A 12,503-nucleotide genomic window follows, 5' to 3' on the forward strand; every position below is an offset into this window, starting at 1 on the left:
GATATGTTCAGTCTTTTCCTTGTACTGCTTTTTCTCAGAGTATAGTGATTCACTGGCAGCCTCCTTCTTCAGCCACACAAAATGGGCAGATTACTGGCTACAAGATTCGCTATCGAAAGGCCTCCCGAAAAAGTGATGTCACTGAGACCTTAGTAACTGGGACACAGCTGTCTCAGCTGATTGAAGGTAAGCTGCTTTGCATATAGTCAATGGCTAAAAGGTGGTTCTTTTTCAGATTTTAAATTATGCCAGTCTAAAACTGCTCTAAGCAGTTGTTTTATATAAACAAATTAAAAATAAACAAATTAAAAATGGTTCGCAAAAATTTATAATAATCTGTGTTTAACTTGATACAAATTAATGGAAAATACTCTTACCAATTCCTCCATCTCTATGGAGTTGGGTTGTGTTTGGTTTTTATTTCTTTTTATTGTCTCATTTTCTGAATATATAACACTTATTTTATAATCTAAAAATATAAGACAGACTTTACTCAACCTAGTTGGTAACAAAACTTGTTATAATGTGCCAGATGCATGTGACCCGCAGAGTATTTGAGTAGTTGCAGTATTATAATTACATTTGCTGCTATGGACAGGGTAAAGTTTTAGAAAATTCTATTAGACATACTGTTTTGTGTAATTTTCCTTTTATATATAACAGAACAAGAAACATATCTTACAAAAATCGACCCAAATGCCTACCTAATAAAGGATCATTCTACAGATCACTAGGAATTCACTTTTTTATCCAACCATAATAAGAAATAGAGTTGGCTAAACAAGGACAGGACTTCTTTATGGGAGAATCTTGAGAAACTGAATATGTAAGGCCAGTGTGACTGAAGATAGAATCTAGGCATTACTGACTAGTCAAGGCAAAAACCATTGTTTGGTTGTGCTCAGTAGCAGCTGAATTAAGCATTAGCTAAAATCTTTATAGACTAAAGGATAGCTATTCTCTATAACCATGTCCTCAGTATCCATAGAATGAAAAGCTTTAATCTTGGTGAACTAACATTGAATATACAATGTGAACAAAAACAGATTCTTGGAGTCTTGAAGCATTAACCTGAAGCTTGTTAAGGGAATGTGCATTATGGATTACTAAGAGTTTGTGTTAGACATCGAAGTATACAGTTTATCTATAGCTGGACAAAACGGTTGTTTCAGGACTTAGCACACATTAGTGTATCTTTATGTGTACTGCGTGTCTTAGTTTTGCTTTTTAAACTCTCAGTTATTTAGAGCCTTTTTATACTTAACTCTATCTTGCCTGCTCTTTCATATATTCTTATCCTTCTAGAAGGCTAGGAATGGTAACTGAATAATTGGTTTCTTTCAGATCTTTATTGCGCCATGTTTGTTTTTATTCTAAAGTTTGTCCATTAACAATTACAAACAAATGTGCATCCCTTTTTAGCACTTTCTGGACAAGATGGTAATGGGTAATGGGCCTGGAGAGATGGTTTAGTGATTAAGAGCACTGGCTGTTCTTCTAGAGGACCTGAGTTAGATTCTCAGTAACCACACGGTGGCTCACAACAGTTTAATCCAGTCTCAGGGAATCAAATACCCCTACTGGTCTCCGAGGGCCCCAGGCACATGTTTGATGCCTAGACATACATATAGGCAAAACACCCATACATGCAAGATAATAATTAAAGTTAACATTTTTAAATTGGGAGGACTTGAACCTAGCATTTTTCCTCTTTTTGTCCTTGCTTGTTTGTGGTCAGACAGATTTAGGATGGCATGTACAGAGCAGAGCCCTCTGTCACTTCTCACCATATGCCAGGGTTGGTTACTTTAGCTCCAGCATACCTTACATCCCAGCCTGGTTACTTACATTCTTAATATTTCTGTCTTTATTGGGATTTCTGTACTGTGCTGCTATCCTAATTATTTGAGTGTAGAGAGGTAAGATAATATTAATAACCCTAATGGTCACTCTCTTGTATTTAAGTATTCTAAAGATGTGTGAATGAATGCATAACTCCTCATATTAACTATCATCCTGCTTTTTAGGTAGACTTTTATATGTGAATCTTGTTGCTTTTGCATTGGTAATTCTTACACTTTATTAAAGCTGGTAGTAAATAAAGGGTTGCATAATAGAAAAGTTTGGGTTTTCTTCTTTTACTTACTATAAATACATTTGGCCAACTGGCTATTGAAAAATAGATTTCTAGGCCATATTTGATGTTTAAATTATTTCTGCTGTGGTTATAGCAGGTCTCAAAGAACAGAGGTAACCTGATAGGAGTTACATCTTTACATTCTTTTCTGGGTTTTGGTGTCTTCTGAAACCAGCTGATTTTGTTCCTTTGTAACAACTCTTTCATTATCTTTGGTCATGGCTTCCTTTTTAACAAAATGGAAGGTATTGCATTAAATAATCCCAAAGTTGCCTTCATGCTCTTAAACTTCCTGGGGGGTTAGTCATTGCTGTTTTCTTCTAGGTGGCGTGGGCACTGAGAGCTACCCTGTAGTGTATATTGATTGTTATTTATTTTGCTTGTTCTTTGTGAACTTGCACTTTATTAAGCTGTGAAATGAGTAGGTGAGATATTTCATTTTATAGGAGACTACTAACTTTTTGTTTCAGCTTATCTCTTTTGTTATTTGATTCTCAGGTCTTGATCGGGGGACAGAATATAACTTCCGAGTAGCTGCTCTCACAGTCAATGGGACAGGCCCAGCAACTGATTGGCTATCTGCTGAAACTTTTGAGAGTGACCTAGATGGTAAGATTAAACAGTGACCAAGATTGGCACATGATACATAGATATTAACTATCGCCAGAGAGTCAGATTGGAAAGCCACTGACTGGCTGAAGTCTGTGGATGCTAGTGTGTTGTACTGCTGTTGCTCCTGTGAAGCAACAGAGTTCCCCAAGGGGTTGTTGTTTTCCAGACATTGTAAGAGTATCCGAGTGAACATCTGCAGAACAGTAAAATGGACAGGCATTTGAAGTTCAGTTTTTCACTGAGGTCAATAAATAAATAGATAGTATACACTTCAAGGCTGAGCCACATCAATTGTGCCTATATTTCATTTGTAGCTCCCTTTTCCCTGAGTCCTGGAGATGTTTTTGCTTTTTCTTGCCTGTTTGTTCAATACATAACTCTAGATGGTTATGTGTAGTTAGTTCCTTTAACAGTGATGGTGCTAGATTTGGGGAGACCAAAGACCTGTATTCCTATTCTGAGTTTCAGCTAAGGTAGCACTTTGTGCCTTGAGTAATGTACATGAAAGAGGCTTTAAACTGTTTCCTTTTAAAGCCTCCTAGTCGTCTAACAACTGAATCAGTTGTGGCCACGGTGTCATCTTTTTTTTTATGGATCGTTGATTATCTAGGGAAATAAATAATTGGTGCCATTGTTGTAATATGATATTTGATCAGCCTGTTGACAGCAGGTTTCTAATTGTTGATGACATACCTTTCTCATTACACCTGTAGAGTTTAGGGAATAGACTGAGCAACCATTTGGGTCTTAGAAAAAAATAAAACCATGGGCTGTATTTCACTATAGCTATAGGTTCTCTTTGAATTCTTCATCCAAAGGAGGAAGAAATTTATTAAAAATGTCATTTATTAAAAACGTCATTCCCCAAGGATAATGAAAACTCTACAAGAAAGTACATCTCATTTTCGTTTCCACCTTCCTCCTCAGAAACTCGTGTTCCTGAAGTGCCCAGCTCTCTTCATGTCCGTCCACTTGTCACAAGCATCGTAGTAAGCTGGACTCCTCCAGAGAACCAGAACATTGTGGTTCGAGGGTATGCCATTGGTTATGGCATTGGCAGCCCTCACGCACAGACCATCAAAGTGGACTATAAACAGCGTTACTATACCATTGAAAACCTGGGTATGTTTGCCAAGTAAAAGAAATGTGTATATTAGGTTGTTACTGGTAAATCTTAAGATTTCAATCTTAAGACTCAAATATCTGATGGAGTTTGGGCCTAGAATATATAAAAATTCTTACAACTCGGTAAAAAGGAAACCCAGTCAAAATGAGCAGAAAATTTGGATAGACACTGTGCAAAAGAAGACATATTCATGGACAGGGAAGATGTATGGGTGGTCAATAAAGACGATAAATGGGTGGGAAATGCGCATGTTATAAGATGCTCAGCACTGTTAGTTGTCAGAGAATTACAAGTATAAAATCTCAAAGAAATACCACTGTACATCTTCTAGAATTCTCACAGTTGCTGTTAAAAATACTGATAGTTAGCCGGGCAGTGGTGGCGCACGCCTTTAATCCCAGCACTCGGGAGGCAGAGCCAGGCGGATCTCTGTGAGTTCGAGGCCAGCCTGGGCTACTAAGTGAGTTCCAGGAAAGGCGCAAAGCTACACAGAGAAACCCTGTCTCGAAAAACCAAAAAAAAAAAAAAATACTGATAGTACAACTGCTTTGTAAAATAGAGGTTTCTTACATGAAGTTAGCCTTACAATCTAGCAATTCCACTCATAGATACTTAACCAAGAGAAATGAAAACACATGCCCACTTAAAAGTTTGAAAAAAAAATGCTGTACTTGTAGCCTCAAGAGGGAATCATTACAAATTTCCATCAACAAGTTAATAGTAAACTGTACTATATTCTTTCATAGAAACTACTCAGTAATTCAAAGGAATTGGCTATTAGTGCACATAGCAGCAGAAATGAGTCTAGGAAATGTGCTGAGTAAAAAGCCAAACACAAGATAATATATAGTGTGTTATTGTGTTTTTATGAAATTACAGAATAGGCAAAACTTATCCACAAGTGACAAACTATGACCAGTGGTTGCATAGAACTCTGAGTACTAAGAATTGATGGCAAGGGCATAGCTACTTGGAAATGTCTTAATTTCTCAATTTAGGTATTAATTACATGGGTATATAAATTTATCAAAACATACTATCCATTTAAATACATTTATTCTATGATAATTATATCTCAGTTAATTCTAAAAGCAAAAATATAAATATTAATTTCTTATAATAATGAATTATGGACCAGCAAGATGACTCAGCAAATAAAGGTGCTTGCCACCAAGCCTGACAGTCTGAGTTTGATCCCCTGGACCATATGGTGGAAGGAGAGTGCCAAGTTTGCAAGTTGTCCTTGACCTCATACATGTGCTGTAGCATGTGCATGACCACACACATATACACACAAATAAATGTAATTTTTAAAGTGAATATAATAACATAATAATGAATTGAGTTGGGTGGGTATAACTACTTTTCCAAATTGGATTGTCATTGTTAATATTTCTCTGAAAGACTTATCTCAATTCATAATCCCTGCTGATGGAGTTTTTTATTCAAACCATTGCTTTTTTAAACACCTTTCTTAAGAACAGCTTTAAGTGCCTGACAAATGAGTTACCAGATCTTTTATAGAAGAAAATAAGCAATAGTTTATAAATGTAGTCAAAAACAAAATACACTTTCTGTTTTTCTTTCTAAAAAGAGACAAATCAACTAAAACCCAGGAGGCTTCTCCACATGAGTAGGCTTACAAGCAATTGTTGGATAGCAAAACCAAAGCTTTACAGTGGATAAAAATGTCCCTGTGATGACCAGCCTCCTACTGTTTCCCTTATGAAACTTCTGAAATAAAAAGTCCTTTGCAGTGCAGTCAGGACTTGGTCCTTGGTTTCCTGGAACTTTCAATCTAATAGGAGAACCAAAGTAAAACACCAGAAACAGTAGAGTTGAAGAGAAGTGTGTTCAGAGAAGGAAAACCTGAACAAGGCACATGGAACAGGCCTGAAGAAATCTAGCTGGACTTGAAAGATCAAACCGGAACAGTGTTTGAACAGGGTGGCAAGAAGGAACACAGGTGATGCTAAAGAGAAGAAGCAGTAGACTCTATTAGAAGAGAATTGTGTATGTAGAAAAATAGCAAAAAACCAAATAAATTTGACATAAAATAAAATGTGTTTATTGACCTAATACAAGATTCATGAAACACCGAGTGAAAGAAGCAAGTCAGAGGTCAAGAAGTTCATTTAGGAATTCATGTAGTCATCTAACTTAAGCTCTTTTCTGAGCTTCATGTTCATACAAACATCTACCTACTAGACATCTGCATCTAGATGTAGCCCATATTTCATCTGGCCCAAAATTTACACTAAAGTTGGTATCTCTTTGCCCAAGCCGTTTTTTTTAAAATCAGTTAATACGTGATTAATGAACACCTACAGTGTCTCAAACACTGTATAGAGAGAAAGCAAAGAAAAAGATACCATACAGCTGTTAGAAATAATACAGTGGTTTTTTTTGTTTGTTTGGTTGGTTTTGGTTTTTTGAGACAAGGTTTCCCTGTGTAGTTTTGGTGCCTGTCCTGGATCTCACTCTGTAGATCAGGCTGGCCTTGAACTTACAGAGATCCACCTGGCTCTGCCTTCCCGAGTGCTGGGATTAAAGGCGTGTGCCACCACCGCCCGGCCTAGAAGTAATACAATTTAAAAAATATCTGAGAGCTGGTCATGGTGGCATGCACATGTAATCCTAGCAGTCAAGAAGTAGAGGCAGAAAGATCAAGAGTTCAAGGCCAGTTTCAGCTACATAGCAAGTTCCGGGCCAGCTAGGACTGCATGAATCCCTGTCTCAATAATCCCAAATGCTGCTGCTGCTGCTGCTGCTGATGATGATGATGATGTAGTATTCACTGTGCTAAGGGGGAATGGGTGATATAGGTGATGTAACTCAAGGGGTTATCATTGTAGATACAGTGTATAGGGAGAGGATTGAATGTGCCCTCAGAATAGAGAATGGTGGTGGCCTGGGAAAAGGAAGCACTGAGAACAAGAGAAAATAGTGAGAAACAGAATTAGCAAGACTCGATTGTTTGCCAAGAAGGGAGGTCTTAATGACTCAGGTTTCTGTCTTGAGCATTAAGATTGGCAGAACTATGGAGGGGTTTGAAGTAGGGAGAAGAAGAGGAAGAGGAAAAATTGGAGATATCTCACAGCAAGCACCAAACAGCTGAAGGTAAAGGCCTAGTGTTCAAAAGAAATGTCTTTCATTAAAAGGATATATTTGCAATTTATGGCCTTTATAAGCTAGTCAAACCAGGAAGAAAAAAAAAAAACGAATGGGAATACAGAAAGTGAAGAATGTGCCTAGAATAAGCCTCAAAATTGTGTGTCATGACTGCCCTAGTTCTGTCCCCAATCTCAGTGAATGATATCACTCTACTATGTTGCCCAATCCATTTTTTTCCTTGCCATTGAAGTTGCAAATTGTGTTGGTTCCATTTGTTATTTCTATTTGACATGGGAATACCAGATGCCTTGATATATTGCCTTTTATTATCTGGAGAATGGGTAGACCACCAAGTAAAACATCTGTTTTGAGCTTTTGAAGTAACATAAACAACATAAGGTTTTTTCACCTTGGAAAACTTCAATTGCCACAGAATTTAATGGACTAGGAACTCACATTTTTACTTAGAAAACAACTTTGGAGTTACCCATACTAAACACTGTCTGGATCAAGCATGTGATCCTAGATACTCCTGCTTCCCTTAGTAAAGGTGAATACTATTCAAGCTGTTGCTTACTGCTACCTCTTTGAATTTAACAAGAACATTTTGAAGGATCCCCATTGAGCCATGGTTCTCAACCTTCCTAATGTTGCATCCCTTTAATACCCAAGCCATAAAATTATTTTGTTGCTACTTCATGGCTGTAATTTTGCTACTATTATGAATGCTAATGTAGATTCCTGATAATGCAAAATATCTGATATGTGACCCTCTGGGGGTCAAGACCCACGAGTTGAGAAACACTATCCTAGAGAAATTGTTCTCAATCTCCTTTCAGTATTACCTACAGGCCATCCTCAAATCTCAGGTCGTGTCTTGTCTGATCAAGAGGTTGGCTGCTCTGGATTAGGTTCTCTGGCACGTTGAAGACATTGGCACTCTTAGTTTATTTCCTCCTTCCTACCTTAGCTGGAGTGGTCAAGGATGGAAGGGGTTTAATTTCAAGCTGTGTCTGAAGGCTTCTGGTACACAAAAGCCTTATACCATACGGTGAGCATCTTAAACCTTAGAGGCTTTAGGAGAGGAAGAATAGTCCACCTCCACTCTGAAGACTAAATCCAGGAAATTGATGTCCTTTCAAATCCCAAAATAAGCAATCCCATTTAAAAACAAAAACAAAAAACCATAAGCCTTTTATGAATTTGTTCCACAACTAGATAGTCACTCTTGTATTTTTTAAGTTCTGAAGAGAGCATTAAAAAAATGTTTTGACTTCTTTCCTTCAGATCCAAGCTCTCATTATGTGATTACCCTGAAAGCATTCAACAATGTTGGTGAAGGCATCCCCCTTTATGAGAGTGCTGTGACCAGACCTCATACAGGTAGGGCATCCTGTCACTTTTGGTCATCTGCACTTTTCCAACTGTGTGTGTAGAGTATGACCCAGGGGTCTCCCTGATGGGTGTGCATGAAGGAAAAATACATAGCAACTTGGAGTGCAGACTTGGAATGAGTAATAGGCTGGTTTTCTATGTACAGAATTCTGTTAGTTCCTCTTTTGCTTATTTAAACTATTGTCTGTCATGTAAGCTATTCTTTGTAGATATATACATGTTTTTAATCTGTTAGAATTTAGCACATATAGTTTTGAGAAAATTAACAGTAGTTTTTTGTCTTTTAGACATGGTATAACTGTAATGAATCAAAAAATGAAAGGCACTAATAAAATATATATTCATATATATATACACATACATATGTAATATAAGTTACACATCGTAACATAGCAATAAGTATATGTATGTTTGGTGAAGCTAACATTTTTTATAGTTAGATATCTGAATTGGTTAGGAAAGTATTTTTTTGTGTGCCCTTCATAAAGTTCATATAAAGGGATAGAATCAAAGGCATTACACATTTGATCAGTTATAGTTATTACAAGAGATCGGTAGTCACTATTTTCTTTACATTTTAAATATCTTCAAAATAATATATATATAAAATTTCTGTACTGTTGTAAAACTTCTAACTTAGATCTGAGTGATAAAATTTATTGAAGTTGGTATAATAGAGTTGTGAACTTTTTAACAGTCCTAGAACTGGGAACTATAGAGATGGCTCAGTGGTAAAGAGCACTTGTTCTTTCAGAGGACCTGGATCCTACTTGAAGCACCTTCATGGTGGCTCACAACCATCCATAACTCCAGTTTCTGACTCCCTCCTCTATCCTCTAAGAGCATGAGGCACACACATGGTGCACATACATACATGCAGGCAAAACACTCATAGACATAGTTTTTATAAAGAGTCCTAAATACAAAATAATTCCTTTTTATAAATGCGTTTCTCCATTTGTTGACCATTACTTTGAGTCAGTATTATAAGCTGTCTTCAGGATGCTTTAAGTAACTGTACAGACTTGGCAGTGTTCTTACAAAGATAATCTTTGTCCCTTTTTTTAAAGCCTCTATTTGTACACACATCATTACTCCATGTTTGATAATTCTGGCCTGTGTACCTACAACTTAAAAGTTGTGTTAGAAATAGTTTTAGTGTCCTAGGAAAAAAATTCAAAAAATGACCTTTACCTTCTTAAATTGAACTACCATAGAAAAAAATTATTTTCTTTGACATGGTTTAAGAATACAGAAATATAAATGTACAAGGAAATGCTTCTAAGCCATGTAACCTGGTTATTTTACCCAAGAGTTGGCATACAAGATATTCCTTAAAGACTAATTATTTCTGTGTCTGAAGCTTCATTGTAACTAATTAGTATATATTCTGACATGTCTTAGAACAAAGCCCTGTAGACTGCCCCTCTGTTATTTTTAGTATTCATTGTGCAGGAAATATACATATGAAGACTGTTTCTTTAGTGTAGCAATTATTCATAAACTGTGCTGTTTCCAATTTTTAGTTATATATAAAACCATTCACTATAACTATATGGGGAAACATTTAATATAAATGAGTATGTGTATATTTAGAAAACCTACCTATAAATTAGAAAAACCCAGAGGTCCCATTGTACTGCACTCCAGCTGTGGCCCTTGATGATTTATTTATTTATTTGTTTGTTTGTTTTTACTCACTCTGGTCTGTTTTGCAATAAAGAATGCATTTGCTGCATTGAACACAGAATATAGTATGTTCTTCCTTTTATCAAACAAGTATTGTGATCTCTAAAATTTGGCAGTGATAATTATGGCATTATAACTGATGGGGACTTGTTCTCTACCTTATTCTGACTGCTGGAGAAAATACAGTGGACAGTGCAGCCTGGTGTCAGTTTACCTTCTCTTAAGGATTTGGTCAGCTGTGAGCCATATCTCTACTGCCTCTGCACTCAAGATAACAGCAGGTCTGGATTTGCTTAACCATAGACCTGACATTCAGCTTTGAGAAATGAACCATCAGATGTCCAGTGATGGACATTAGTAACTCAGGCCTCATGCAGTCATAGTTAGTAGAATCTCAAACAGACCATAAGCTTTTTATTGCTTGTTTGGAAATTAGAATACTCTAGATTAAGAGCAGTTTTTTGCTTTCTTATGATCATTTGACAGCAGGTAATGTTTTCAATTAATTCAAAGAAAATACAAGCATGTGTATGTTAACACAATCACTCAATTATCATTTCTTAATGTTTTTAGAGTTTGGTTGAAAAAATAGTTAAGTACTAATTTGCTTAACTTTTTCCTACAATTCTTTTCCTTAAAAGAAAAAAGAAAAAAAAAAAACCAGTAGAAGTATTCTCCTGAATGGATGAGGGCTATCTATTAACTCTGGATTTTCTTTCTTTTTCTCCATTTCTCATCTTTCATTCCATTATATTCCCCTGCATTCCCTTTTATTTTTGTTTATGTTAAAATGCCACTTCCCTTTCTTAATTACTTTTTACCCAGACACTTCTGAAGTTGATTTATTTGTTATTAATGCTCCATACACTCCAGTGCCAGATCCCACTCCCATGATGCCACCAGTGGGAGTTCAGGCTTCCATTCTGAGTCATGACACCATAAGGATTACATGGGCGGACAACTCACTGCCCAAACATCAGAAGATTACAGATTCCCGCTACTACACGGTTCGGTGGAAGACCAATATCCCAGCAAACACCAAGTACAAGGTACTAAACATTTGCCCTGGGTGAAAAAGGCTAATCAGTGGTATTTTCTTGTTTTAAAGTTCTTGTTTCATACTTTTCCAGAATGCAAATGCCACAACTTTAAGCTACTTGGTTACTGGTTTAAAACCAAATACGCTCTATGAATTCTCTGTGATGGTGACCAAAGGTAGAAGGTCAAGCACGTGGAGTATGACAGCTCATGGCGCTACCTTTGAATTAGGTATGTGTAGTGCAAATCTGTGTCACATGGCATTTCTTCCCTTTGTACACTATGAAAGCCTGTGGGAGTTCACACTATTGTGCCACATCCTCAGCCATGGGACATCTTATCACCTGCTTTTACTATGCAAGAGTAGTGCCCATATATTGACATCTCTGCAGAACCAGGGGACAACTGCATTTGAGTTTTATTGGCCATTTCAACTATTTTGGATTTTGGGGTCACCTAGCCAGAATATTAGTAAACAACAGAATAGTATAATGCAAGACAGCCTAGGTTTTAAATTAAGAGACTTGAATTCAATCTCAGGTCAACCATCTACTGACTGTGCTCATGAGTATGTCTTCTAATCCCTCTGAATCTCAGTTTCTTCCATTTTGGGTGGGGGTGATAATCACCCCCTTTTCTACTTTAGAAGATTATTATAAGGTAAAATGAGGAACAGATGGAAAAGCTTGTGGTTAGATACAAGAGATTATTGTCATTAATCCTGCTTTACTGGTAAATTGAAATTGAAAAATGAAGTGACCTGCCCTTGACCATGCAGTTGCCCAGCCATGCTTGCCCAGTCTGAACACTTTACTGGTAGCCCAGGGCTTCTTGGAAAACAGCTCTCTAAGATCCTTAACTGAACTAGCCGTTGGTGTTTGTAAGTACACGAGATGGAGAAAAGATAGCCAAGCAGATTTAAAGAAAAAGTATGCTGCCAGCCTTGAGATCTGTTTACCTTTTGCTGGCTTTTTTAAAGCCCATTCTTTCACTTCCCTTGGGCTTTGCTGGGATGAGGATATGAATGACCTTGGGAATCTCTGTATTCTGGCCTACTTCTGGCATAATGAAAAGCTAAACTTAACACATTCTGTACAAACTAGTCTGGCCATTCTGCACAGTTGCTTGGAATTTCTACAGGAAAGGGGACTGAGCTGGAGAGTTAGGAATATAGTACATAAAAGGGTAAATTGTCATTAGTTTGCTTACTTTTCTGTTTATTTTGGTTTTTTGTTTGTTTGCTTGCTTAATTTTTTTTGTTTGTTTGTTTTGGCTTTGTTTTGAGACAGGTTCTCACTGTGTAGCTCTAGCTGTTCTCAGACTCACTATATAGACCAAGATGACATCCAGCTCACAGAGATCCCACCTGCCTCTGCCTCTAGAATGCTAGGA

General features: G+C 37.0%; 1 protein-coding gene across 8 annotated transcripts in view; it reads left to right on the forward strand.

The window, feature by feature from the left end:
• Window positions 1–12,503, forward strand: part of Neo1 (neogenin 1) — a 178,869-nt gene that overhangs the window by 136,454 nt on the left and 29,912 nt on the right. For 6 of the 8 annotated variants that reach the window (XM_028892477.2, XM_028892483.2, XM_028892484.2 and 3 more), the window contains exons 13-18: window positions 39–186; window positions 2,636–2,746; window positions 3,677–3,871; window positions 8,277–8,372; window positions 10,899–11,122; window positions 11,204–11,342. In XM_028892477.2, the coding sequence (XP_028748310.1) occupies window positions 39–186; window positions 2,636–2,746; window positions 3,677–3,871; window positions 8,277–8,372; window positions 10,899–11,122; window positions 11,204–11,342 (913 nt within the window). The remainder of the gene's footprint in view (window positions 1–38; window positions 187–2,635; window positions 2,747–3,676; window positions 3,872–8,276; window positions 8,373–10,898; window positions 11,123–11,203; window positions 11,343–12,503) is intronic. The other 2 variants (XM_028892482.2, XM_028892479.2) reach the window with 1 other exon arrangement.

This window comes from Peromyscus leucopus, chromosome 7 (assembly GCF_004664715.2).
Source record: "Peromyscus leucopus breed LL Stock chromosome 7, UCI_PerLeu_2.1, whole genome shotgun sequence".
Classification (NCBI taxonomy): Eukaryota; Metazoa; Chordata; class Mammalia; order Rodentia; family Cricetidae; genus Peromyscus; species Peromyscus leucopus.